At 54.5% G+C, this 23962-nt stretch overlaps 2 protein-coding genes across 2 annotated transcripts in view; both read left to right on the top strand.

Moving 5' to 3' along the window:
• Nucleotides 1–9721, top strand: part of NSUN4 (NOP2/Sun RNA methyltransferase 4) — a 61477-nt gene extending 51756 nt beyond the window's left edge. The window contains exons 7-8 of the mRNA XM_055093399.2: nucleotides 9123–9149; nucleotides 9600–9721. Of these exons, the coding sequence (XP_054949374.1) occupies nucleotides 9123–9149; nucleotides 9600–9647 (75 nt within the window). The 3' untranslated portion in view covers nucleotides 9648–9721. The remainder of the gene's footprint in view (nucleotides 1–9122; nucleotides 9150–9599) is intronic.
• FAAH (fatty acid amide hydrolase) lies at nucleotides 3340–22845 on the top strand. The gene is made up of 15 exons (XM_008965209.4): nucleotides 3340–3613; nucleotides 11171–11284; nucleotides 14058–14192; nucleotides 14416–14549; nucleotides 14632–14838; nucleotides 15082–15122; nucleotides 15288–15412; nucleotides 17458–17583; nucleotides 18100–18197; nucleotides 19398–19497; nucleotides 19814–19854; nucleotides 20612–20651; nucleotides 21143–21251; nucleotides 22075–22220; nucleotides 22447–22845. The coding sequence occupies exons 1-15, from the start codon at nucleotides 3419–3421 to the stop codon at nucleotides 22573–22575; spliced, it is 1740 nt and encodes a 579-aa protein (XP_008963457.2). The 5' UTR covers nucleotides 3340–3418; the 3' UTR covers nucleotides 22576–22845.
• Nucleotides 22846–23962: the final 1117 nt, after the last annotated feature.

Raw genomic sequence — 23962 nt, 5'->3', positions numbered from 1 at the left:
CAGTGACTAGTGTTCAGCTTGATTAGGATGAACCTGGGCACTTAGCCGTGCAGGAACAATGGCAAACCTTTAGGCTGATTGGGAGCGGCAATGGGCGCCTCGCTGGATCAGGAGCACAGTAGACACCCTGCCGGATCCAGAGGGATGGAAGTCGGCGGCAGGTCTGCCATGGCAGCAAACAGTAGTGGATGTCGAGCGAAAGCTCAGCTCCAGCCATAGCAAACACGGACCAGAAGAGAGTGCAGTTGCAAGATTTCATAGAGTGAAAACAGAGCTCCCATACAAAGGGAGGGGACCCAAAGAGGGTAGCCATTTTTTCACTTTTTTTTTTTTAACTTTTGTTGAAAACATTTTAAGTTTGGAATTTCAACTATTCTTTGCTATTAATAAGACCTCATTCAGTCCATATTAACTTAGAATTGGTATAGATGGGTCCTTCCTGATTATGTAAGTGCTTTAAGGCTTGGCTGAGTGCAAACAGCTCTCACATTTGAACAGGCCAATTATTAGGCAATTTTCCTAACTCTGCTTCTATAAGAGTTTCCTTATCACTTACTGAATACCCATTGTGTCTTTTTCCCTCAATTACCCAGGAGGAACCATCTATCATCCTGTCCTGAAGGGAGTTCTTCCTAGGTCTGGTCGGACCTTTGTATGGTAATTAATTAAGATTTAGATCCCCTGTTAGGAAACCTGCTGGGTTAAGGGAATTTTCAGTGGTTAATGTAAATCATTTTTTTCTAACAGAACAGCCTCATACTTTAAGGTTCTTGAGTCAGTAAGCTACCTTTTTTTTTTTTTTTGACTTAGGATAGTTCTGATCTGATGAGGTGTGCTCACATGAGGTTTCCTCTAAAAGTTGTTTTTCTACTTTCTTCTGTTAGCAAAGCAGTTGCTGCTACAGATTGAATGCATTTGGGCCATCTGCCAATTACTGGGTTAAGGAGTTTTGATTAGGGAGGTTACGGGTTGTCAGTGGCCTCAGTGCTTTTGGGCTACATCCTTGTTTACACTGACAACAGGGTGGTATTGGAGTGTTAATAGGGTCATGGAGAAGACCTTCAATTATCAATTACAGGTTTTAAATTTTATCCTGGCTTTTAAAGGAATAGGGTACACTGTTTTCTCTTTACTACTTCTATCTCTCTTTCTCTCTCTCTCTCTTTGACTCTCTCTCTCTTTCCCTGTCTCTGACTCCCTCTCTCTCTCTCTTTTTCTTTTGAGACAGAGTCTAGCTCTATCACCCAGGCTGGAGTGCAGTGGCGCGATCTCGGCTCACTGCAAGCTCCGCCTCCCGGGTTCACACCATTCTCCTGCCTCAGCCTCCTGAGTAACTGGGACTACAGGCGCCCGCCACCACGCCTGGCTAATTTTTTTGTATTTTTAGTAGAGATGGGGTTTCACGGTGTTAGCCAGGATGGTCTTGATCTCCTGACCTTGTGATCCGCCGGCCTCGGCCTCCCAAAGTGCTGGGATTACAGGCATGAGCCACCACGCCTGGCTTCTTTCTGTCTCTTTCTCTCTCTGCCTCTCTTTCTCTCTCTTTGCCTCTCTCTTTCTCTCCAACTTCCTCTCCCAGTTTCTCTTTCCTCTCTGCTGGTCTTTCCCTGCCTCTGCCAGCTGCTTATGCTGCTGTTCTCCCCTCTCCTTCCCCTTCCCCTAGGGAAGGGACCGTCAGGAGTGCAGCTACTTTTTCTTCCCTGAGAAGAAAGGAAAGGGGAATTCTGAATATTTTTCTTACTACCGGAGGTTTGTGTGAGGTTTTTGATCCCCTGAAATTTGTGGAAGGCTCAACGCCTCAAACCAGGGGGTATCTTGCCTTGCCTGACCTGGAAGGCTCAACCCCTCAAACCAGGGGGTGTTTTGCCTTGCTGCCCTGGAAGGCTCAACCCCTCAAACTAGGAGGTGTCTTGCCTTGCTGCCCTGGAAGGCTCAACCCCTCAAACCAGTGGGTGTCTTGCCTTGCTTTCCTGGAAGCCTCAACCCCTTAAACCAGGGGGTGTCTTGTCTTGCTGCCCTGGAAGGTTGACCTGTTTCCTCCCTTTCCCCCTCTGAAGGTCCTTTGCACACTTCCCACTCGTGTTGTCCTCTCTGGCTGCTCCCCCAAGGGAGAATTAGGCCCCCCTCAGCATTGGCATTCCGGTAGAAATCCCACCGCAGGATCCTCCCTAAGCCATATGAGGTAGCTACGGAAACGTGGAGAGGACCCACTCACTCCGTCCAGCAGTAGGACTTGCCATCATCCACACGAACAACACCACAGGTAGGGTTGTTTGTGATCATTCACACACACACACATTTAGCCCTCCAGAATTTGACCACCAAGGAAGTACCTTACCGGCTCCCTCGGCTTCTTCCTTTGTCTGTGCACAGAGTTGTCTCTGCAGTGTGTGAGGATGCTTTACCCTAGGTTGCCTGCTGGTTTCTTTTCGCATTGCTGAGAGCTCAGGTTATTTCTTGCACTGGGTGAGTCCTGATTTCTCACCCCTGAGGCCATCACAAGAGGGTGGGGCATACCTCCTCAGGAGAGAGAACCAGAGACTGCCCCTGAAGGGGAATGTAATCACGAGCAAGCCCCCAAATTGTTTAAATAAAGTTTCCCCCCAGTGACGCAAAAGAAATAGCACTCGAATATAAAATTTTCTTTTTTTTCTTCTCAGCAAGGCAATTTACTTCTATAGAAGGGTGCGCCCTCACAGACGGAGCAAAGGTGAGCGCACACCTGGACAAGGGAGGGGAAGGTGGTTCTTATGCCTGACCCACGTGATTCCTGATGCTGTGTCCTTCCCCTGTTGGCTAGGGTTAGACCTATAGGCTAAACTAATTCCGATTGGCTAATTTAAAGACAGTGAGGGGGTGAGTGGTTTGGCGGGAAAAATGGTTACCGCAGAGCAGGAAATCGGAATGAACCACGGTGAAGAATGAGTGAGGGAGGAGCAGGTAATCGAAAAATGTTGCTTTATGAGGAAGTTAAGTTTAAAAGTAGAAGGCAAAGAATTGAAGATACTGACATATTGATTCTTTTAAGATAAATTTAGAACTCATATCTAACAGCTGGCATGTCTGGCATGGGGCTCCGGCTGGGGCGCAGTCTTCAGCATTTGGGGCTCTGGGGTGCAGGGGGCAGAGGCCGGCCGGGGCTGTGGTGCCCAACCGGTGCTAAACTCAAGCTTGGGAGGTCGCCCACGCGAAACAGTCGCCCTTCCCCACCCGCCTGCTCGGCTTGGCGGGGAGCGGGATGTCGCTGGGGGCGATGCCAGGCGGGCCGCCTCTGATAGCCTCTAGGCTCTGGCGCGCTTCCCCGCGCCGGCGGGCGTGGGATCCCGGCTGATCCAGTCCGGGTTTTGCGGCGGAGCGGGCGGGCTGCTCGTGCGGCGGCTTCAACTGTCGCGGTAGGCAGCAGCAGGCTGAAGGGATCATGGTGCAGTACGAGCTGTGGGCCGCGCTGCCTGGGGCCTCCGGGGTCGCCCTGGCCTGCTGCTTCGTGGCGGCGGCCGTGGCCCTGCGCTGGTCCGGGCACCGGACGGCGCGGGGCGCGGTGGTCCGGGCGCGACAGAGGCAGCGAGCGGGCCTGGAGAACATGGACAGGGCGGCGCAGCGCTTCCGGCTCCAGGTGACTGCCGGAGCGTAATGGGATGGGCGCGGCCTGAGGGTACTCGCAGCGGCACTTTCAGCCGCCGGACCCGCCGAGGGACAGGGGATGGGGCGGGCAGAGCAGATGTGTAACTCTCCAGAATCTCTCCTTGCCCTAAGATATTCCGCACTTTCTGAGCCAGGTAGAGCACGGGGGAAGAAAGGAAACGGTAGTGTCAAGGCAGGTGGTGTAAGGCCTTTCCCTCACTGGGTCAAAGAGGAGTTTTGCTTTGTGCCAAAGAATCTCAGGATTGCTGCCTATTGGAATGCGAAAACGCAAGCGTGACAACCAGTGGGATGCCAGGGGTTGAGGACTTTGGAATCGCAGAGTGTAATGGCCAAGGGGATCTGGAGAGCTTAGAGTTTTTGTTTTTTTTTGTTTTTTTTTTTGAGACGGAGTCTCGCTCTGACTCCCAGGCAAGAGTGCAGTGGTGCGATCTCGGCTCACTGCAACCTCCGCCTCCCGGGTGCAAGCGATTCTTGCTGCCTCAGCATCCCCAGTAGCTGGGATTACAGGGGCCCGCCACTACGCCTGGCTAATTTTTGCATTTTTAGTAGAGACTGGGTTTCACCATGTTGGCCAGGCTGATCTCAAACGCCTGACCTCAGTTGATACACCTGCCTCGGCCTCCCAAAGTGCTGGGCGTGAGCCACCGCGCCTGGCCGAGTTCAAGCTTCTTGATTTGTGCATTTGGATCCTAAGAGGGAGCCAGAAAGAAACCTGCCAAGTGCACAGGGAGATCTTGGCAAAGCCAGGCTAGAAGGGAAGTCTCTCTGGCTCCTGCTGTGGTGTCCAACCCCTGGCAAGCCCTTTCCATGAGCAGGTTTAGTTCCAGCCCTCCGTGGGTGGTCTGTCAACAAGCTTTTCTTCTCCCTGCGCTGCCTTTGGATCACCTCAGTATGTGGGTTTGGAGGCGTGGAAGGGCCTGGCTGAGGGTTTGGAAGACGTGGCTTGAAGAGGGGCTTTTCCTCTGGGTGTGTGAAACACTGACCCCAGTTAAAGCCTTCTTATGTGCTGAGAGAGGGAGGGCTTGCTGTATCTGTGGGACCTGACAGGTGGGAAGGCTTTCCAGGTTGGGAACCGCAGGATTCAAGAGGGTGTGCCTGGGTGGGAGACAGAAAGAGTCACAGAAAATTGTGTTCAGCAGATGTTCCGCAAGTGATTTTTGAGTTGGGGCAGAGCTGGAACTAGAACCTAGGTGCCCGCTGCACTCTTCAGCCACACTTTCATGGAGAGGAACAGGAGAGAGATATGAGGAAGGCACCTTGCATGCCAGCCCAGGGTGTAGCCTTGCATGTTGAAGGGGGCCAGCCCCTCCACACCTGTGGGTATTTCTCCTCAGGTGGGATGAGAGACTGAGAAAAGAAATAAGACACAGAGACAAAGTATAGAGAAAGAACAGTGGGCCCAGGGGACCAGCGCTCAGTATAGGGAGGACCCGCGCCAGCACTGGTCTCTGAGTTCCGTCAGTATTTATTGATCACTATCTCTACCATCTCGGTGAGGGGGATGTGGCAGGACTATAGGGTAATGGTGGGGAAAGGGTCAACAGGAAAACATGTGAGCAAAGGACTCTGTGTCATAAGTTTAAGGAAAGGTGCTGTGCCTTGATGTGTATGTAGGCCAGATTTATGTTTGACTTTATACAAGCATCTCAGTGCAGTAAACAGCAGTATTGTCACCAGCATGTCTCACCTCCAGCCATAAGGTGGTTTTCTCCTATCTCAGTAAATAGAACGTAGGATCGGGTTTTACACTGACACATTCCATTCCCAGGGATGAGCAGGAGACAGATGCCTTCCTCTTATCTCAACTGCAAAGAGGCCTTCCTCTTTCACTGATCCTCCTCAGCACAGACCCTTTATGGGTATCGGGCTGGGGTATGGTCAGGTCTTTCCCTTCCCACAAGGCCGTATCTCAGGCTGTCTCAGTGGGGAGAAACCTTGGAGAATACCCAGGCTTTCTTGGGCAGAGGTCCCTGCGGCCTTCCGCAGTGCATTGTGCCCCTGGGTACTCAAGACTGGAGAATGGCGATGACTTTTTACCAAGCATACTGCCTGCAAACACATTTTTAACAAAGCACATCCTGCACAGCCCTAATTAAACCTTGAGTCAACACAGCACATGTTTCTGCGAGCATAGGGTTGGGGCTAGGTTTACAGATTACCAGCATCTCAAGGCAGAAGAATTTCTCTTAGTACAGAACAAAATGGAATTTCTTATGTCTACTTCTTTTTACATAGACACAGTAACAGTCTGATCTCTCTTTTCCCCACACATGTGTTGCGGTTTTGGCTGGCTGTAATGTATGAATTTACTCCAAACCATCCCTGGGGCCAAGATATCTCATATTTATTTAGTAAGATAAAAAATATGTCTGGTTCCAGCCTCCACTCACCAAGCTGGCTGAAAAGTCCACCATCAGTCAGTTTTTAGGGTTTCTTCCTTCCAGAGTGGGAGGGCCCTGGTGGTCAACCCAAATTGGCCATCTCCCCTACACAAGCACAGGTTCTTCACTGTCTAGTTGCCCTCTCTGGCTGGGCGCTGGAGGTCCTCCTTAGAGATCCTCCTGTTTATCCCTGGCTCTGTGCAGCCAGCTGAGTTCTGCCAGCTCCAAGAGCAGCGTGGGCAGCACTAGCAGGGATCTGCTCACAGTTCTTGCCTGCAGAACTCCCCTCCTGGTTGCAAGGAATCCACCTGGCTGGCAGGGGTGTGGGATGGTAGCAGGATGGGTCTTCCTGCACTTCGGCTCCAAACAGCAGCATCTATATGGTTTTCCTCTGGAGCAACTGCTCTTCATTATTTTTACGAACAGATTATTCCAGGACAGAAGTTTTGGCTCTGAAAGCTTGGCTCTTTCAGGAGGAGAAGAGGGAAATTACCTTTCAGGTTTCCAGTGATTGTGGTTTTGAGTAATCAGCAAAGGGGTGGGGTCCTGATTGACAATAGCTTTGTAGGCTTTGGGGGGGAGTAGGATTTTTTTTTGTTTTTTTTTATTTTTGTTTTTTGTTTTTGAGATGGGGTCTTGCTCTGTCGCCCAGGCTGGAGTGCAATGGTGCGATCTCGGCTTACTGCAAGCTCTGCCTCCCAGGTTCAAGCGATTCTCCTGCCTCAGCCTCCCGAGTAGCTGGGATTACAGGCGCCTGCCACCATGCCCGGCTAATTTTTGCATTTTTAGTAGAGACGGGGCTTCACCATGTTGGCCATGGCTGGCCTCGACCTCCTGACCTCAGGTGATCCGCCCGCCTCGGCCTCCCAAAGTGCTGGGATTATAGGCATGAGCCACCGCGCCTGTCCAATGCCTGGCTAATTTCTGTAGTTTTAGTACAAACGGTTTCATCATGTTGGCCAGGCTAGTCTTGAACTCTTTTTTTTTTTTTTTTTTTTGAGATGAAGTCTCACTTTGTTGCCCCAGCTGGAGTGCACTGGTGCAATCTCGGCTCACTGCAACCTCCACCTCCCGGGTTCAAGCCATTCTCCTGCCTCAGCCTCCCTAGTAGCTGGGGTTACAGGTGCCTGCCACCATGCCCGGCTAATTTTTGTATTTTTTAGTAGAGATGGGATTTCACCATGTTGGCCAGGCTGGTCTTGAACTCCTGACCTCAGGTGATCTCCCTGCCTTGGCTTCCCAAAGTGTTGGGATAACAGATGTGAGCCACCTCACCCGGCCAGGACGTGGGAGTTTTAGCTGAACCCAGCCCAGGCTTGGGAACAGCTCTTTCCCCCGCCTCTCCTCCCTTCTGCCTACAACTCCTAAGGCACCCTTCTGTTTGGCTCTGGAGTCCTTGAATGATGGGCAGGTAGGATCTGTGACTGTCTGGGCAACCTTTCTTCTGGGGCTCTTAGCCCAGCCCTGAATCACAAGGGGGCACCTGAGATAAGCAGGGCTCCAGCAGGCCCTGGGAGAACACAGCGATTTGTAGTAAAGCTCCTGTCTGATAGATTCTGGACAAAGCGATTTGGCAACCAAGATTCTTTTTTTTTTTTTTTTTTGAGTCAGAGTCTTGCTCTGTTGCCCAGGCTGGAGTGTAGTGGCTCAATCTTGGCTCACTGCAACCTCCGCCTCCCGGGTTCAAGTGATTCTCCTGCCTCAGCCTCCTGGAGTAGCTAGGACTACAGGTGCCTGCCACCATATCCAGCTAATTTTTGCATTTTTGGTAGAGACAGGGTTTCGCCATGTTGGCCAGGCTGGTCTCGAACTCCTGACCTCAGGTGATCCGCCTGCCTCGGCCTCCCAAAGTGCTGGGATTACAGGTGTGAGCCACCACTCCCGGATTCTTAGCTGTGTCCAAGGAGGACACAGCTGGATGAAGGGGTACCTAAACACCTTCTGAATTTTCACAAAATAGTTCACCTCTCTCTAAACTCTTGAACAAATCTAGAGAAAAATGTGTTTCTGGTAATTCTGTTGACGCTTCACCCATTTTTTTCCCACCCTGCCCCCTGAATAAGTTTTGATATCTTTTCTAGACCGAAGAGAAGGACCACCATCAATAGAATAGTATAGCTGGGAGAGACATCACAGAACACCTATTTATGCCCTTATGCCTTTGTACATGCAGTTTTGTTTTACCCTGAATGGTTTTTCCTACATCTCTTACAACCCGCTTATCAATCCCACTGGCATTGTGGTTCAGAAGGAGAAAACAAAACAGATGGAGGAGGGGCAATGCCTCCTAAGTGATTGGTAGAGTATCCCTCTCTTGAAAAATTGTGCATGCAGGTGGCCACAGGTTTAGATGTTACCTGTATACTATACTTCCCTGCATTCTCCGCAAAATCAGGTTTCCGCATGTTCACTGATTGGTCTCCTGGAGGTGCAGACTTACTTTGGTGTCTAGGAGAAAATGTCTCAGCTGCCTGACACTAGTTGAAGATTTAAAAATAGCTGTTAGCAGCTGTGTCATTAACTGTCAACAGGCAAGAACATAGGAAAGAATGAAAATGTGTGCTGAGCGTGAAGGGGAGCACGTTGCTAGCTGCTAGCTGCCGTGCACAGGCACTCTGTGGGCACCTTGTAGCGAGGTCGGGGGAGTTGGTGACCGGACTGTCAGGTGGCAGTTATTCCAGGGTGGTGAATGCTCTGCTGATTTTGATGTCCTTCTCCATACTCTTAGGCATTTTTTAAAATACAATGAACCTGTATTTATATAATGAGAACAAAAATAAAGCAAAATTTGATTTTCATTGTGAGATGGGAAAGGCAAGATGCAGTACTGTGTGTATAGTATAATTCCTTTGTGCAAAAAAGAATATATATAGACAACTGTTGACATGGTGGGTTTTTCATAAATATTTTCTTTTCCTGTAAGAGTACACCAGAAACTGTTAATTATAGTTTTCCTTTATAGAGGAGGGACTGTGCAAGGGGAACCAGGGGTGGAGGGAATGCTCACTTTTCATTTTGTATACCTTTAAAGAATATATCAAGAGGATTATCTGGTGTGTTTGGGGAGAAGTCTTGAACCCATTTTTTTCTTCTTTGTAGCTCCTTGTGTTAGAAAAAAAATCCAAAGTAAGTACTATATCAGTTCAATGAATTCAGGGAAATGCTCCTGACACTGAGGACATCAGGGGGCAGAGGCTGTGGCATGTGCCCGGAGAGGGCAGGCGCCAGGCTCTGGGGTGTGGGGGGTGGGAGGGGGCAGTGGTGCCTGGGTGGGGAGAGGTGCACATGAGTCTGAGAGGACCACAGCTTGGAAGCACCTCCTGGAATATGCTCTGGAGCCTGTGGTGTGATGAGATGGGGATTTTAAGGGGAGAGGCAAGGCCAGGTTGGGTTTTGCACTGTCTGGCCCTAGTGGAAAGTGTGGGTTGGAGGGGCAGGACCTGGGCAGGGCAGCAGTTGGGTGGCCCCGTGTGACCCAGGAGACAAGGATGAGTCTGAGGCCCGGTGAGGGCCTTGGTAGAGGGGATGGAGAGGTGACCATTTTTCAGAGCTACTTAGCTTGGTGACTGGATGCAGGTGGTGGTGGGAAGGAGGAGCCAGAAAGACACCTGTTTCATTTCCTGAACACCTGGATGGATGGCATGGCCTCCCCTGAGTACAGGGTACAGGATACACAAGGAGGAGCTGGTCGAAAGTCGGGCAGGTGATGAGCTTAGAGGAAGGACAGGGAAGGTGTACAGGTGACAGGAATAGCCCAGTGAGCTGGTTTGGGCTCCATTGCCTCGGGCTGGGTAGGGGATCTGGGGGATGTGGGATGAGTGGAGAGCCTGGAGTCAGAGGTGCTTAGGGGAGGAGTGGAAGCCAGGGTAGGGGAGGAGGGTAAGAGGGGAGGGGAGGAGGGGAAGGGTAGAGGGGAGAAGGGAAAGCAAGGGGAGGTGAGGAAGGGAAGGGGAGAAGGGGAAGGAAGGGGAGGGGAGGAAGGGAAGGGAAGGGTAGAGGGGGAGGAGGGGAAGCAAGGGGAGGGGAGGAAGGGAAGGGTAGAGGGGGAGGAGGGGAAGCCAGGGGAGGGGAGGAGGGAAAGGGTAGAGGGGAGGAGGGAAAACCAGGGGAGGGGAGGAGGGGAAATTGGGGAGGGAAGAGGGGGAAGTGGGGAGGGGAGGAGAGGGAAGCAGGCCAGGGGAGGAGGGGGAGTAGGGGGAGGGGAGTAGGGGGATTAGGGGGAGGGGAGGAGTAGAAGCAGGGTTGGAGGGGAAGCAGGAGGAATGGAAGCAGGAGGAGGGGAAGCCTTCTCCCAGAATCAGAGAGGGAAGAGAAGGTACCCAGAGCTCTGTCTCTCCCCACATCTGGCATCTTCTTATCCTTCAAATCACAGCTGAAATGTGGCTTCTTCAGATAGGCAGCCTTTAAGAACTGGAACACTCACTGTGAGGGTCCGCGGCTTCATTCTTGAAGTCAGTGAGACCAAGAACCCACCAATTCCGGACACAGAATGAATGTGTAAACCCTTCCTTTTGGGTGTGGCCTTCAGTCACAGACCCAGCCTCCCAAGATGGGGTCTTCTTGTTTTTGCCCTTCCCTACTAGAGGTTGGCAACCCCCTGAGTAGTGTTCAGAGCTGCTCTGTGGGTGTGGGGATGGCATGGGGTCAGGTGCAGGCAGATGGCTGGTGGGCAAGAAGGCACCTCTCTCTCAGCCTCAGTTTATCTGTGCAATGGGAATGGCAGTAAGACTTAATCAAAACATGGATGACATCAGCGTGGTGCTTGGCACACAGAAGGCAGCCACTGCTGGTGTATATTTGTAGTGGTTTAATCATCAGTCTGGAGCTAGGCACAGTAGCATGTGCCTGTAGTTCCAGCTACTCGGGAGGCTGAAGTGGGAGGATCGCTTGAGCCCAGGAGTTCAAGTCTAGCCTGGGCAACACGGCCAGACACTGTCTCTAAGGAAAAAAAAAACCTACTTGGGCAGGTCGGCTCGCTGGGCACCCCTTCAACAAGCTTCTGGAGGAGACAGAGCTGCATTCTCTAGGGATGGCAAGGGCCTGCCCAGGCTGGGCCATGTCAGAGCTGCTGGGGCATGGGCCACTGGTGTCTGCTGGCCCATGAGACTTCGGCGAGTAGGGGACTGATCTGAGTTTGTCCCCCACAGAACCCAGACCTGGACTCAGAGGCGCTGCTAGCCCTGCCCCTGCCTCAGCTGGTGCAGAAGTTACACAGTAGAGAGCTGTCCCCTGAGGCCGTGCTCTTCACCTATGTGGGAAAGGTAAGGCCAGCCAAGGCCAGCCCCTCCCTTTCCCCTCCCTCTGTCCGCACAGGCTGTGGGGAAAACCTGGCCTGGAGTTAGTCCTGCTGGGGGCCATGGTGGGACCTACAGTGCCAGGGACTGCCAGGGAGGGAAGGAGCCAGAGCGTGTGCGTGTGTATATGTATGTGTGTATGAGACACTGAGCATGCTGTCTTAGCTAGTAACCTGGCTTTTAGCCCAGACTTCCCTCTCCCTCCCGCCTCCACCCCATCGGGCAACAAGTCTGGTCTGTTCCCTTCTTTTTTTTTGAGATGGAGTTTTGCTCTTGTTGTTCAGGCTGGAGTGCAATGGCACAATCTTGGCGCACTGCAACCCCCACCTCCTGGGTTCAAGCAATTCTCCTGCCTCAGCCTCCCAAGTAGCTGGGATTACAGGCATGCACCACTACACCCGGCTAATGAAAAGAAAAAAATTTTTTTTTTTTTTTTGAGATGGAGTCTCGCTCTGTTGCCCAGGCTGGAATGCAGTGGCACGATCTTGGCTCACTGCAGCCTCCACCTCCTGGGTTCAAGTGATTCTTCTGCCTCAGCCTCCTGAGTAGCTGGGAGTACAGGCACCTGCTAACACACCCAGCTAATTTTTGTATTTTTAGTAGAGATGGGATTTTACCATGTTGGTCAGGCTGGTCTGGAACTCCTGACCTCAAGTGATCCACCCGCCTCGGCCTCCCAAAGTGCTGGGGTTACAGCTGTGAGCCACTGCAGCTGGCCCCCAACTAATTTTTTGTATTTAGTAGAGACGGGGTTTCACCATGTTGATCAGGCTGGTCTCAAACTCCTGACCTCAGGTGATCCACCCGCCTCGGCCTTCCAAAGTGCTAGGATTACAGGCGTGAGCCACCATGCCCGACCCCTTCTTTTTTTTTGAGATGGGAGTCTCGCTCTGTCGCCCAGGCTGGAGTGCAGTGGCATGATCTTGGCTCACTACAACCTCCACCTCCCGGGTTCAAGTGATTCTCATACCTCAGCCTCCCGAGTAGCTGGGATTATAGACATGCACCCCCATGCTTGGCTAATTTTTGTATTTTTATTTGGCCGGGCTGGTCTGGAACTCCCAACCTCAGGTGATCCTCTGAAAGTGCTGGGATTACAGGCGTGAGCCACCGCGCCTGGCCTGTTCTCTTCTTTTACCCAGCCCTCTCCTGTCTCCATCCCCTTTGGCCACCCTGGCCCGCCACCACCACCTCCCGCCATGCCCAAGCACCAGCCTCCTGGTCAGGTGCCCTCTTGTGTCCCCAGCTCTTCAGGCCATCTCTTGTACTCCTCCTCTGTGTGTGGCATCACCTCTGGCCAAGGCCTTCTGGAGCTTGGGTGTCAGCAGCTCTGCACTGGCTTGGGTGGGGCTCCTTTACCTGGAAGGCTGTTTCCCTCTTCTTTGCCCCTGTCCGTGCCACGGGCTCCCCTGGCTGAGCCTTCGGGGCTCAGAGCAGGAGGCACCGTCTTCCATTCCCCACCTGAGGTAGGGTTTCCTCTTCCAGGCCTACTCTCATTCTAATAGCACATTTCTCATCACAGTGTCAGGCTTGTCTTCTCTATCTCTTTCCCATGGGGGGTCTTTGTGGACAGAGCTTGTCTCATTTGTCTTTGAACCTTAGTGCTCAACATGTTGCATTTCACGTAATAAATGCTCAAGAAATATGTTTGAAAAGAAAGGGAGGGAGGGAGGAAAGAAGGAGACAAATTGTGCTTTGAGTGTGGCCTGCATGATTTCTTGAAAGGGTGTGGGACAGTGAGTGTGACCCCTAGGCAGGTGAACTTATCTGGGTGCAGTGTATGTGACAACGCTGTGGGGGCTGCAGCTGAGGGAGCGAGCGCATGCTGGGCTGGTGTCACTGAGAGGGGGCACGTACATAGTCTCAGCAGATGGTCTTGCTTCTTCCCTGTCAATGTCCCTGAAAAGGCTTCTGCCCTTCCTAGTTAATCTAGTCTATCTGGTTAGATTAGCCTTCTCTGTTCCTGCCTCAGGTACCCCGGGGACAGATTTTGCACATGCCTGAATATGGCAACACAGCCCACCCTGTTTGCCCCAGATACTCCCCAGGAGCAGGAGTATTTACTGAAAGCTGCATCTCACTCTGCCCTCACCTTTCCTTCTGTAGGACCCTGTGTGGTGAGGTTTGAGCATTCTAGGCAGATTTCCACTATTAGCATGTTCTTCCCTTTTGTCAAGCTCCTACTCCACATGGCTTGATTATCAAATTCAAGATTTCCTGGGTAAGGGGAGGCTTGACTGGGCTACGTGTGGGGAAGGCGTGGGGTTGAGGAGAGACTGCTGGGCTCCGGGAGGCAGGAGTCTGGTCTAGTCCTGCTCTGTGGTTGCCCTTCAGTGTGACCAGTGACGGGGCGCTGCCCCTGTCTGGTTTCTGTCTGCCTCACTGGCAGAGATGTGGCTTGGGGGAGGTGAGGGAGTGGCCAGTGGTCATCTTCCTCCCAGCTCAGCCCCTACCTGGGGGGCACCTGAGGCCAGTATCTTGCTCCCTTGAGTGTCCCGGTTGTGCCCTGGTCCTGGTTGAAGGCCAGAGACAGCCAGGATGAGGCCTGGGCCAAATATCCCTAGTGAGGCAGATGCTGAGCCCTAGGTCATCCTCTGTGCCCCAGGCTCTGGGCCATGTTGCTGGTTACCCCTCTCCCTGGGTATACTTTAAAAGGCCAGTTCTACATGATGTATATTTCACCACAATTTCTTAAAAAGGCCAGCCTCCTTTTATCTTATGTCTACTTCCCCTTCCTCAGGCCTGGGAAGTGAACAAAGGGACCAACTGTGTGACCTCCTATCTGGCTGACTGTGAGACTCAGCTGTCTCAGGCCCCAAGGCAGGGCCTGCTCTATGGCGTCCCTGTGAGCCTCAAGGAGTGCTTCACCTACAAGGTATGCTCTGCCTCAGCGCCAGGCCTCCATCGTCCCCTCCATCCCTGCCAGCCTGCTCTGCATCTTGGGTCATTTTGGGCCGTTAGAGGAGGTATCAGGTCCAGAGGCCTTCCGAGGAGACACTGGTATACCTGTCTTGGCCTGTGTGACAGTTGTTGGAGTGGACCCTTGGCTGCCCACGGGCCCTGACTCACTCCCTTCTGGTGCCCATCCCTCCTCCCAGGGCCAGGACTCCACGCTGGGCTTGAGCCTGAATGAAGGGGTGCCGGCGGAGTGCGACAGCGTAGTGGTGCATGTGCTGAAGCTGCAGGGTGCCGTGCCCTTCGTGCACACCAATGTTCCACAGTCCATGTTCAGGTTAGGTCTTGGGGTGGGGCGGGGCGGGGCAGGGGCACCGGTCCCAGCATGGCACAGGCTGACCCATTCTTGCCTCCTCCAGCTATGACTGCAGTAACCCCCTCTTTGGCCAGACCGTGAACCCATGGAAGTCCTCCAAAAGCCCAGGGGGCTCCTCAGGGGGTGAAGGGGCCCTCATCGGGTCTGGAGGCTCCCCCCTGGGCTTAGGCACTGATATCGGAGGCAGCATCCGCTTCCCCTCCTCCTTCTGCGGCATCTGCGGCCTCAAGCCCACAGGGAACCGCCTCAGGTAAGGTGGGTGGAGGGCGCTTCTGGGCCCCTCGCTGTGTGACCTTGGCCTAGCTTCCAACCTCTCTGGGCTCCTGGCGGGGATTCGGTCTCCGGGGTTTTGCTGGGAGGAAGCATTACAGTACCACTGGCCGGGCGTGGGTCCTAGTTTCCAAAGCGGTGAGTGTTCAGAGCTGCTCTGTGGGTGTGGGGATGGCGGCGGGTGGCCATTTCCTGTTTCCAGCATCTTATGTTTCTTATCCAGCAAGAGTGGCCTGAAGGGCTGTGTCTATGGACAGGAGGCAGGTGAGGTCCGTGGTGCTCTCAGTGCCCCGAGGAGGGTGGGGGTCGGCCTGACCCGCTTCCGGCCGTGCTTCTCAGGTGGCAGGGCAGTGTCTGGCCCCCAGGCTGCTCTAGGTCTGGGTTCCTCCCTCCTTGTCTGCTTACCTCCCTCACCTCTCTGCCCCACAGTGCGTCTCTCCGTGGGCCCCATGGCCCGGGACGTGGAGAGCCTGGCACTGTGCCTGCGAGCCCTGCTGTGCGAGGACATGTTCCGCTTGGACCCCACTGTGCCTCCCTTGCCCTTCAGAGAAGAGGTGAGCAGGGCTGGGTGGGCATGAGTGTGGACCGCTGAACCCAGACAGCCACCCCAGGCCTTGTGGGCAGGCCTTGGAGCCCCTGTCTCCTGAGAACCGTCCCCCAGGCCTCTGAGGCCAGGGCGGGTTGCTCCTCCACAGACAGCCACCAGATGGAGCCCTTGCCTGCATTTGTAAATCCTCAGGCTTTTTTTTTTTCCTTTTTTTTTTTTTTTTTTGAGACTGAGTCTCGCTCTGTCCCTCAGGCTGGAGTGCAGTGGCGCGATCTCGGCTCACCGCAAGCTCCGCCTCCCGGGTTCACGCCATTCTCCTGCCTCAGCCTCCCGAGTAGCTGGGACTACAGGCGCCCGCCACCACGCCTGGCTAATTTTTTTTGGTATTTTTTAGTAGAGACGGGGTTTCACCGTGTTAGCCAGGATGGTCTCGATCTCCTGACCTCGTGATCCACCCGCCTCGGCCTCCCAAAGTGCTGGGATTACAGGCTTGAGTCACCGCGCCGGCCGGAAATCCACAGGCTTTCAAAGGTGCCCAGCCTCTGCTGCTGGCACCAGGGATGCAGGAATCATTTCCCAGCCTGCTGACCTTCAGCAAACAGCAGCCTTTCTAACAGTATTCCTGTCCACATTTTGGGAGCAGCACGCCACGCTGCCTGCAGACCCCAGCTCATGTAGCCTGTTCCTGCCAGACTTGCTGCTACGTGAGCCAGGGTCTGCAAGCAGCGTGGTGTGCTGCTCCCCAAAATACCACTGCAGCAGCCTGTTGCTGAGACAGGCTGGGCTTGTTGCTTTCTGTGGCGAGGCAGCACTGTCTTGCAAAGCCTTAGGATCATCTCAGAGGGCAGGAAGGGTGGCTGAGATTTTGAAGTCTGGTTTAAGGTGGATCTTTCAACATGGGGGTTGGTTAAAATTGGTTTAAGTTGGTTAAGATTGGTTAAGATCCTTAATCCCCATGTTAAGGATTGGTGGGCACAGCAGGGTGTGGATTTTGAGGCGAGAGGTGTCAACCGATGCTTCCTGTTGAAGAGTTGGAATGAATCGGAAGGTTATTTGTGTTATGTGTGTTATTTGGAGGAGGTGGGGGAGTGGCCAGCGGTCATCTTCCTCCCAGCTCATCCCCTACTGCGGGGCATCTGAGACCAGTATTTTGCTCTCTTGAGTGTTCTGGTTGTGCTCTGGTCCTGGTACTCTCTCTCTCTCTGTGTGTGTGCGTTGGGGTTGAAGGCCAGAAACAGCCAGGTTGAGGCTGGGGCCAGATGTCCCCAGTGAGGCAGGTGCTGGGCCCTAGGTCATCCTCTGTGCCCACTCCAACAGAGTGCAGGAGCTGTAAAGTTAGATTGGTGCAGACAGAGGAAGAGTGAAGTCACGTTAATGTAGACAGTAAGCTGTGTGACATAAGCCCCGTTTCTCAGCAGTCCAGCGATTGTCTATCTTGTACAGACCTCTTGCCCTCGCCCCAGCCAAGGTTGCCTTGGAAAGGCTGAGGGTTTGTGGACGGGAAGGAGAGTGGGCCTTGGTGTTTCTTGGGAGTGGGGCAGCAGGGCAGATCTGGGCTGGGTAGGGTGAACTCCCCCTCCCCAGGCAGAGGGAGATATTCTAACCGAACCCACGGGGATAGGCAGCCGTGAAGTCCTTCCTCGGAAGAGAGGAGGAGATGAGGTCCCTGTCTGGAAGTCTGGAACAGTTTATCATGAGAGCCAGGACAGGTGGTGGAGAGCCTCAGCTCAGAAGACAGGATGCCTGCATTCCAGACCTGTCTTGTCACTCTGCATTGGGTAGCTTTGGGCAAGTCCCAGTCCCACCTAATCTCCCTATTGAGACCTCAAGCCTCAGTTTCCTCATATGACCAGTAGGAATCCTTATCCTTGCTCTGCCCACCTGAATCACTGTGAAGGTGTTTTATGAAAGGGTCAGATGCAGAAGGGGCTGGCCTCGCTGACTGCAGCCTCGCAGCTGTGTCTGGGGCTGAGTAGTTTCTCTGATCTCTAGGGGTCCTGCCTAGAGCTGTCTTCTCCTGACCTGCCCCTGTCCCCTGTGTTTTCCCTCCAGGTCTACACCAGCTCTCAGCCCCTGCGTGTGGGGTACTATGAGACTGACAACTATACCATGCCCTCCCCGGCCATGAGGCGGGCCGTGCTGGAGACCAAACAGAGCCTTGAGGCTGCGGGGCACACGGTATGACTGCAGGGTCCTGGAAGTACTGGCATCTCCTCCCCTCACGGGAAGCCTTCCTGGTACCCATGGCTACTCCATCCCTGGCATCCTGGCACTCTGACGGTGTTGTCGTCGGGGTGAACTGTGGCCCTGTGGGACAAGTATATAGAGGGCTGATCAAGAGTATTGGAGTGAGTGATTGATGGAGAACTTTAGCCCTGTGCTTTGTGATGTGTGAGCACTGCATGTGGGGAGGCTCTTCAGCTCTAAACAGTGGTGCACAGCTGTCCAGAGGCTCCCAGGGCCAGTGGGTTTTGGTCTGGTCATTACACAACTTTATGTGTGGCTCCAGACTTCTCTCATGCTGTGCATTCCACAGTGAGTTTTCATGGGTCAGTAAGGCTGCCTTTGTAGCTCTAGTGAGAGCTATCTTGTGGGCAGGGTTGGTCCAATCCATCCTCAGGGCCGCCCAGACAGCATGGGGATCATGAAGCCAGTTTTTAGGTCAGGAGGCCTTACACCCCTCTATCCCTGCAGCTGATTCCCTTCTTGCCAAGCAACATACCCCATGCTCTGGAGACCCTGTCAACAGGTGGGCTCTTCAGTGATGGTGGCCACACCTTCCTACAGAACTTGTGAGTGATAGTGGGCTTTGGGGTCTTGGTGGGATCAGACAAGTAGGCAGACCTGGGGGAGCAGCAGGGTGTGGTGATGCCTGGATGGGCCTTAGCTGAATCCAACAAAGGCCTGAGCACTCTGGGCAGGGACCTCGCTGTCCCTCCAGCTGGGCACATTGAGCCTGGAGATCCCTTGCCAGGGTGCCAGCCCGAGGGTAGGCTGGGTTGAGTATCTGTGGCCTACCCCTGATCTGAGCTTGTTGTGAGGTAGGAGGTGGGCAGGAGGTTGCCTCTCTGTTTGGGAAGGATTTGGGCCAAGGGCAGGATCCAGACAGGAGGGTGGGGGTTTGGACTTGATGCTGTGACTCCAGGCTCTGTCTGACTTGAGCCAAGTCTTCTTTTTGAGCAGGACCTCAGCTTTCTCTCCTGTAAAGTGGGTGGGTTGGACCAGACTCCCTTTAAGGGACTTTGCAGAGCTCAGTTTTAGAGAAGTTCGTTCCTCTGGGATGCTTTTAGTCATTAAAGGTTGTCAGGGGCAGAGAACAGGCCTGCAAAGGTGCCTCCTGGTGACATACCTCTGCTGGATGGACTGGAACCCTTCAGAACACAGTCCCCCTTCCTCCGCTTCACTGATGGAGAACTTGGCCCTGCAGCCTGGAGCTTGGCCCTGCAGCTTCACTCAGTCAAGGGCCCAGCCTGTCATGTTCCTTTCCTTCCCCTAGCAGCCAAGTATGGTCCAGGCTTCAGTGGAAGGGGTCACTCCTCACTCTGGCCCTGGGAATGAGTCCCCAGGATCAGCTGCCTGAGACCTTTCCCTGAGATCTTGAGCCAGAGATAGCCTCAGAGCCCTGCTTCATGGGCAGCCCACCCTCGATTTCCCCACCTGTGCCTCCAGGCTGTACCTCCCTAAGGGGAGGTACCCTCAGGGAGGCCTCATCAGGGAGATGTTGCCCTCAGTTCTTAGAGCTCTGAGCTGGGTTTGCTGGAGAGGGATACCCTGAGTCCTGCCTTGGGGAGCTCCCGTGGATGTGGGTTGCAGCCCAGGCATCCCAAAGGATCAGCAGAAACAAACGGCATGTTTGGAAGGAGGGAGCTGAGTCTGGTGAGGAGGAGGTGGACAGGATCCCTGCATAGAGAATGGGATTGCTGTGGGCCGGGCGAACAAGCCGGGAAGGATGTGGGGATGGGAGTGCCTGGACCGAGCATTTTGTTTCCCAGCAAAGGTGATTTCTTGGACCCCTGCCTGGGGGACCTGGTCTCAATTCTGAAGCTTCCCCAATGGCTTAAAGGACTGCTGGCCTTCCTGGTGAAGCCTCTGGTGAGGGCACAAGGAGTGGAGGGGCTAGGATGGCTGGGGGGGAACCTAGGGCCTCCTATCGCATGATCCCCCATGGCCTCCCTCAGCCTCTCTTGGTTTGGGCAGGCATGGCCTCCTCTTCTCTCCAGTCCCCACCCAGACTGCTCTCCTCCTCTGTCCCCTGCAATCTTCAGCCAACCCGCATGCTGAAAGGGGTGCCGACCTGGGCCCTGGGGGGAGGCATGGAGGGAGGGGTCCCCAGTGGCTTGGCCTGAAGAAGGTTGACGTCTGCCGTGGCCCAGAGCTGAGTCACCGACCCTGCGTCTGTCCTGTGCAGCTCCCAAGGCTGTCAGCTTTCCTCAGCAACATGAAGTCTCGGTGAGGGTTCTTCTGTGTCTAGCTGCCGGCCCCTGCCTGTCCTGATCCGAGTCTGGGTCTGGGTAGTTTCTGACAGGAAAGGACTTGAGGGAAGTAGCCTCTGAGGCTGGAAGTGGCCCAGGCAGGGGGGCAACCTTTGTGGCCTTCAGATGGGACTTTGAAGTTGTCTTGGCAAGGTCCAGTTCTGGCTGGAGAGCAAAGGCCTGAGGGGGACAAGAGGATGGGGGAGTTGGAGGGGAGGAGGTTGACCTGGCTGGGGCATGAGTGGAGAGGACCAGGAAGTGGGGGTTGGCCTGGGCCGAGGGTGGGGCACCCAGGAGAGATGCTGCTGTTAGAGATCTGAGCTGACCTGAGCTGCGCCAGGCCCTACTTGCCCCTTAGTGGCTTGGGCTGGAAAAGCAGGGCATAAACCTCCCCGTTTCATGCCCTGACGTCCCATGGACTCACTCCTTCCCTCACCAGCAGGCTTCAGGACTGGCAGCAGCTATGGCCTCTCCCGTGTCCTGAGGGTAGCGTGGAATCGGGCCTGGGCTAGTCCTGGCTCTGCTGTGGAGTCACCAAGTGCCAGCCTGTGCCCCTCTGGGGCCTGATTTTCTCATCCAGACAGTAGGGGTTTGAACTTCCCTCTCAGAGCTCCCATGGGTTTGTGAAGGGTCCACAGAGGGGTGAGATCTAGAGGGTTGGCCGTAGGGGTCTGATGTTGCTGATCTCCGTGGCTGTGACCATCATGGCTGGTGACCACACTCCTTCTGCCCAGGTCGGCTGGAAAACTCTGGGAACTGCAGCACGAGATCGAGGTGAGGCCAGAGCCTCTGGATTGGAGCAGGGTGGTGGGGGGAGGGTGGAGTTGGACAGGGTACCCACTAGCAGTGTCTCGTGGCCACTGCCCCCATGGGGCTCCTAGACTGGCCTGTCATCCCCCTTCCACTCCCTGGACCACCACTTGGGCCCAGCTCTCTGACCCTTACTTGCCTAGATGCCCATCCTTTGAGGCTGGGTCAGCCCCAGGCTCCTGTCCTGGCCGCCTTTTTGCCCCTCTGGAGCTGCCTTTGTGTGGCTCCGCCTCAGCGGGAAGAGGCGTATCCACAATTCATTCTGGAGGCAGAACGAGTGATGCCCTCTGAGAGGCAGCACTGCCTGCCCGGAGGACCTGTGTCCCACTGTGGCTCTGTTCAGATCCAGGGGCAGGTGCTGGGGCCAGAGCCACCCCAGCCACAGTCCCTGAGTTAAAGAGCCTGGGGTGGGCTAGGTCTGAGTGCTTTCACCTGGTGTGCTGTGTCCTCCGCAGGTGTACCGCAAAACCGTGATTGCCCAGTGGAGGGCGCTGGACCTGGATGTGGTGCTGACCCCCATGCTGGGCCCTGCTCTGGACTTGAATGCCCCAGGCAGGGCCACAGGTGAGGCCCGACACCCTGCCTGTCCCTTCTGTGAATCTGGCCATGTGCCCTGCAGGGCTGCGAGGAAATGGAAGAAGAGCCCTCTGGGAGGACCCTGCCCTCTCGGGGCCCACAGTCTGGCTGACTGGAGACATGGGAGTCATGTGGGTTGCCCTGGCAGGGATTGATTTTCCTGTCATCAGCACTATTCAAGTTGGGGATCTTGAGTTACAGAATCTAGTTTGGGGAGGTGATGGTTTGAAGTCCAGGTGGGATTTAGATAAATCAAGAAAATAGGGGCCAGGGCGGTGGCTCACACCTATAATCCGAGCACTTTGGGAGGCTGAGGCTGGAGGATCACTTGAGCCCAGGAGCTCAAGAGCAGTCCAGGCAACATAGTGAGGCTCCTGTTGCTACAAAAAATAGAAAAATTAGCCGGGTGTGGTTGCATGTTCCTGTAGTCCTGGCTACTCGGGGGGCTGAGGCAGGAGGATTGCTTGAGCCCAGGAGGTCAAGGCTGCAGTGAGTTATGATCACACCACTGCACTCCAGCCTAGGTGACAGAGTGAGACTGTCTCAAAAAAAGGAAAAGGAAAAGAAAACAGGAACAGCATTCCCAGTGGAGAAAGTACATGGGCAAAGGCATGGGGCAAACATCAGTGGGTTGTCCAGCCTGGCCCTGAAATCTGAATTCCTGGGCTTTGTCACTCAGACCTCAGTCCTGGGAGAGAGGCTTTCTCTGGCTGTAGACACAGGGTGCCATTTCATATGAGGTTTGACTCAGGCCCGGAGTTGGCACTGAAGATTCTCAGGGCCTGCTGCAGCTGCCTGTAATGTGTTCCAGGGGCCGTCAGCTACACTATGCTGTACAACTGCCTAGACTTCCCTGCAGGGGTGGTGCCTGTCACCACGGTGACTGCTGAGGACGAGGCCCAGATGGAACATTACAGGGGCTACTTTGGGGATATCTGGGACAAGATGCTGCAGAAGGTGAGGACTGGCCTGCCCCTCAACTGGACTCACTCCCCACCCTGACTCTGGCCGCTGTGGAGGAAACAGTACCAGCACTGCGGGTTTGCCAGCCTTTCTTAAGCAAGACCTGAAGGACTATGGCCTGGCCCTACTTTGTGGCCTCTCTCTAGCTGGGTGCTTCCTGGGACTGGGGGTGGGGAGTCCTGCCTCGCTAACCCTATCCTGATGCCTGTATCCCCTATAGGGCATGAAGAAGAGTGTGGGGCTGCCAGTGGCCGTGCAGTGTGTGGCTCTGCCCTGGCAAGAAGAGTTGTGTCTGCGGTTCATGCGGGAGGTGGAGCGACTGATGACCCCTGAAAAGCAGTCATCCTGATGGCTCTGGCTCCGGAGGACCTGAGACTCACACTCTCTGCAGCCCAGCCTAGTCAGGGCACAGCTGCCCTGCTGCCACAGCAAGGAAATGTCCTGCATGGGGCAGAGGCTTCCGTGTCCTCTCCCCCAACCCCCTGCAAGAAGCGCCGACTCCCTGAGTCTGGACCTCCATCCCTGCTCTGGTCCCCTCTCTTCGTCCTGATCCCTCCACCCCCATGTGGCAGCCCATGGGTATGACATAGGCCAAGGCCCAACTAACAGTCAAGAAACAGCTCCTCGTCTGTGTGGTTTCTGGGCGTCATCGTGAGGGTGGGGGTTGGAGCCTGTTGAGAGCAGGGCTGGCTTGACCGTGCATACCCAGGCTCCAGCCATGCCAGTCTCCTGCTCCACAACCTCCCCTGGTGCCCATCACCCACAGGAGGGGTGCAGGCTTGTATCCCCCAGCACTTCGGCCGTGCCCCTCCTCTCTCACCTACACTAAGCCCTGCTCTGCTGGACACTGCCCTTGGTCTCCTTCCTTCCTCTGCTTCTTTCCCTGCCTAGAAAGCTCTTTCTGTTCCTCTGCTTTCTATCCTTTGAGACCTGACTCAGATCCTTCTCTCTCCAGGAGGCCTTTCCTCCTCCCTCTGGGCCCTGGAGTATATGGGCTATTTCTTCCCAGTCTGCCCTGTGTGGTGGGCATTGGTGGGTGTGTCTGCCTGCCTTAGCACACTGGCTTTCCTTGACGGCAGGGAACCCATTGCCACATCTCTGTCTTCTGTGGCCAGCACAGGGCAGCAGGGGAAGCACTGAGTTGGGTTGCAGAGAGTCCGAAGTGCTGGCCCTGAGCTGCTGCTGTTTGGGAGAGGAGCCCATGGGCCTGGGGAGGCCGACATGAGACAAGGTGACCTGGTAGAGTGTGCTCTCAGGGCTGGCCAAGGCCTGGATTGCCCTGGGAAGGTTTCCTGAAGGAGGTGGACGTGTGTTGAATCTAGAAGTTTTCCAGAGACTGAGCTAGGGGTTGAGGACATCTCAGAGAGAAGGGACAGTATGCCCAAAGATCAGGGTGGGTTTGCTAAATGGCAGGCATGTTGAATGGGCACAGGGGAAGCAGAGATATAGGTGAGGACAGATCAAGGTGGACTTGGGCAGCCAGGTCAGGAACTTGAGTTCTGTCTCAAGGACAGTGGGACTCTGGAAAGATCATAGCTCGGCCTGAGGACTAGACTCGCGGGGCAAAACCTGTAGAAGGGTAAAGAAGCTGCTCCATGATCCCTAATTTGGGGAGAGGGGCATAAAGCCTGAACCTTGGCCCAGGGGTAAAGAGGGGCCCTTTGGGAATTGACAGGATGGAGGTGAGCTGTCTCAGCTTGTCTGCTATCTACCTCTTACTGGACTATGTCACCTGG

The sequence above is a fragment of the Pan paniscus genome, chromosome 1 (genome assembly GCF_029289425.2).
Source record: "Pan paniscus chromosome 1, NHGRI_mPanPan1-v2.0_pri, whole genome shotgun sequence".
Classification (NCBI taxonomy): domain Eukaryota; kingdom Metazoa; phylum Chordata; class Mammalia; order Primates; family Hominidae; genus Pan; species Pan paniscus.
This window is presented reverse-complemented; position numbering and strand designations above follow the sequence as displayed.

Excerpts from the sequence above, each read along its gene's own strand:
- FAAH (XM_008965209.4), top strand. The coding sequence starts at position 3,419 with ATGGTGCAGTACGAGCTGTGGGCCGCGCTGCCTGGGGCCTCCGGGGTC. Across the intron at positions 15,413-17,457 it reads CCTTGCCCTTCAGAGAAGAG|GTCTACACCAGCTCTCAGCC; the intron begins GTGAGCAGGGCT and ends TTTTCCCTCCAG. Across the intron at positions 19,498-19,813 it reads CCTTCCTGGTGAAGCCTCTG|CTCCCAAGGCTGTCAGCTTT; the intron begins GTGAGGGCACAA and ends TGTCCTGTGCAG.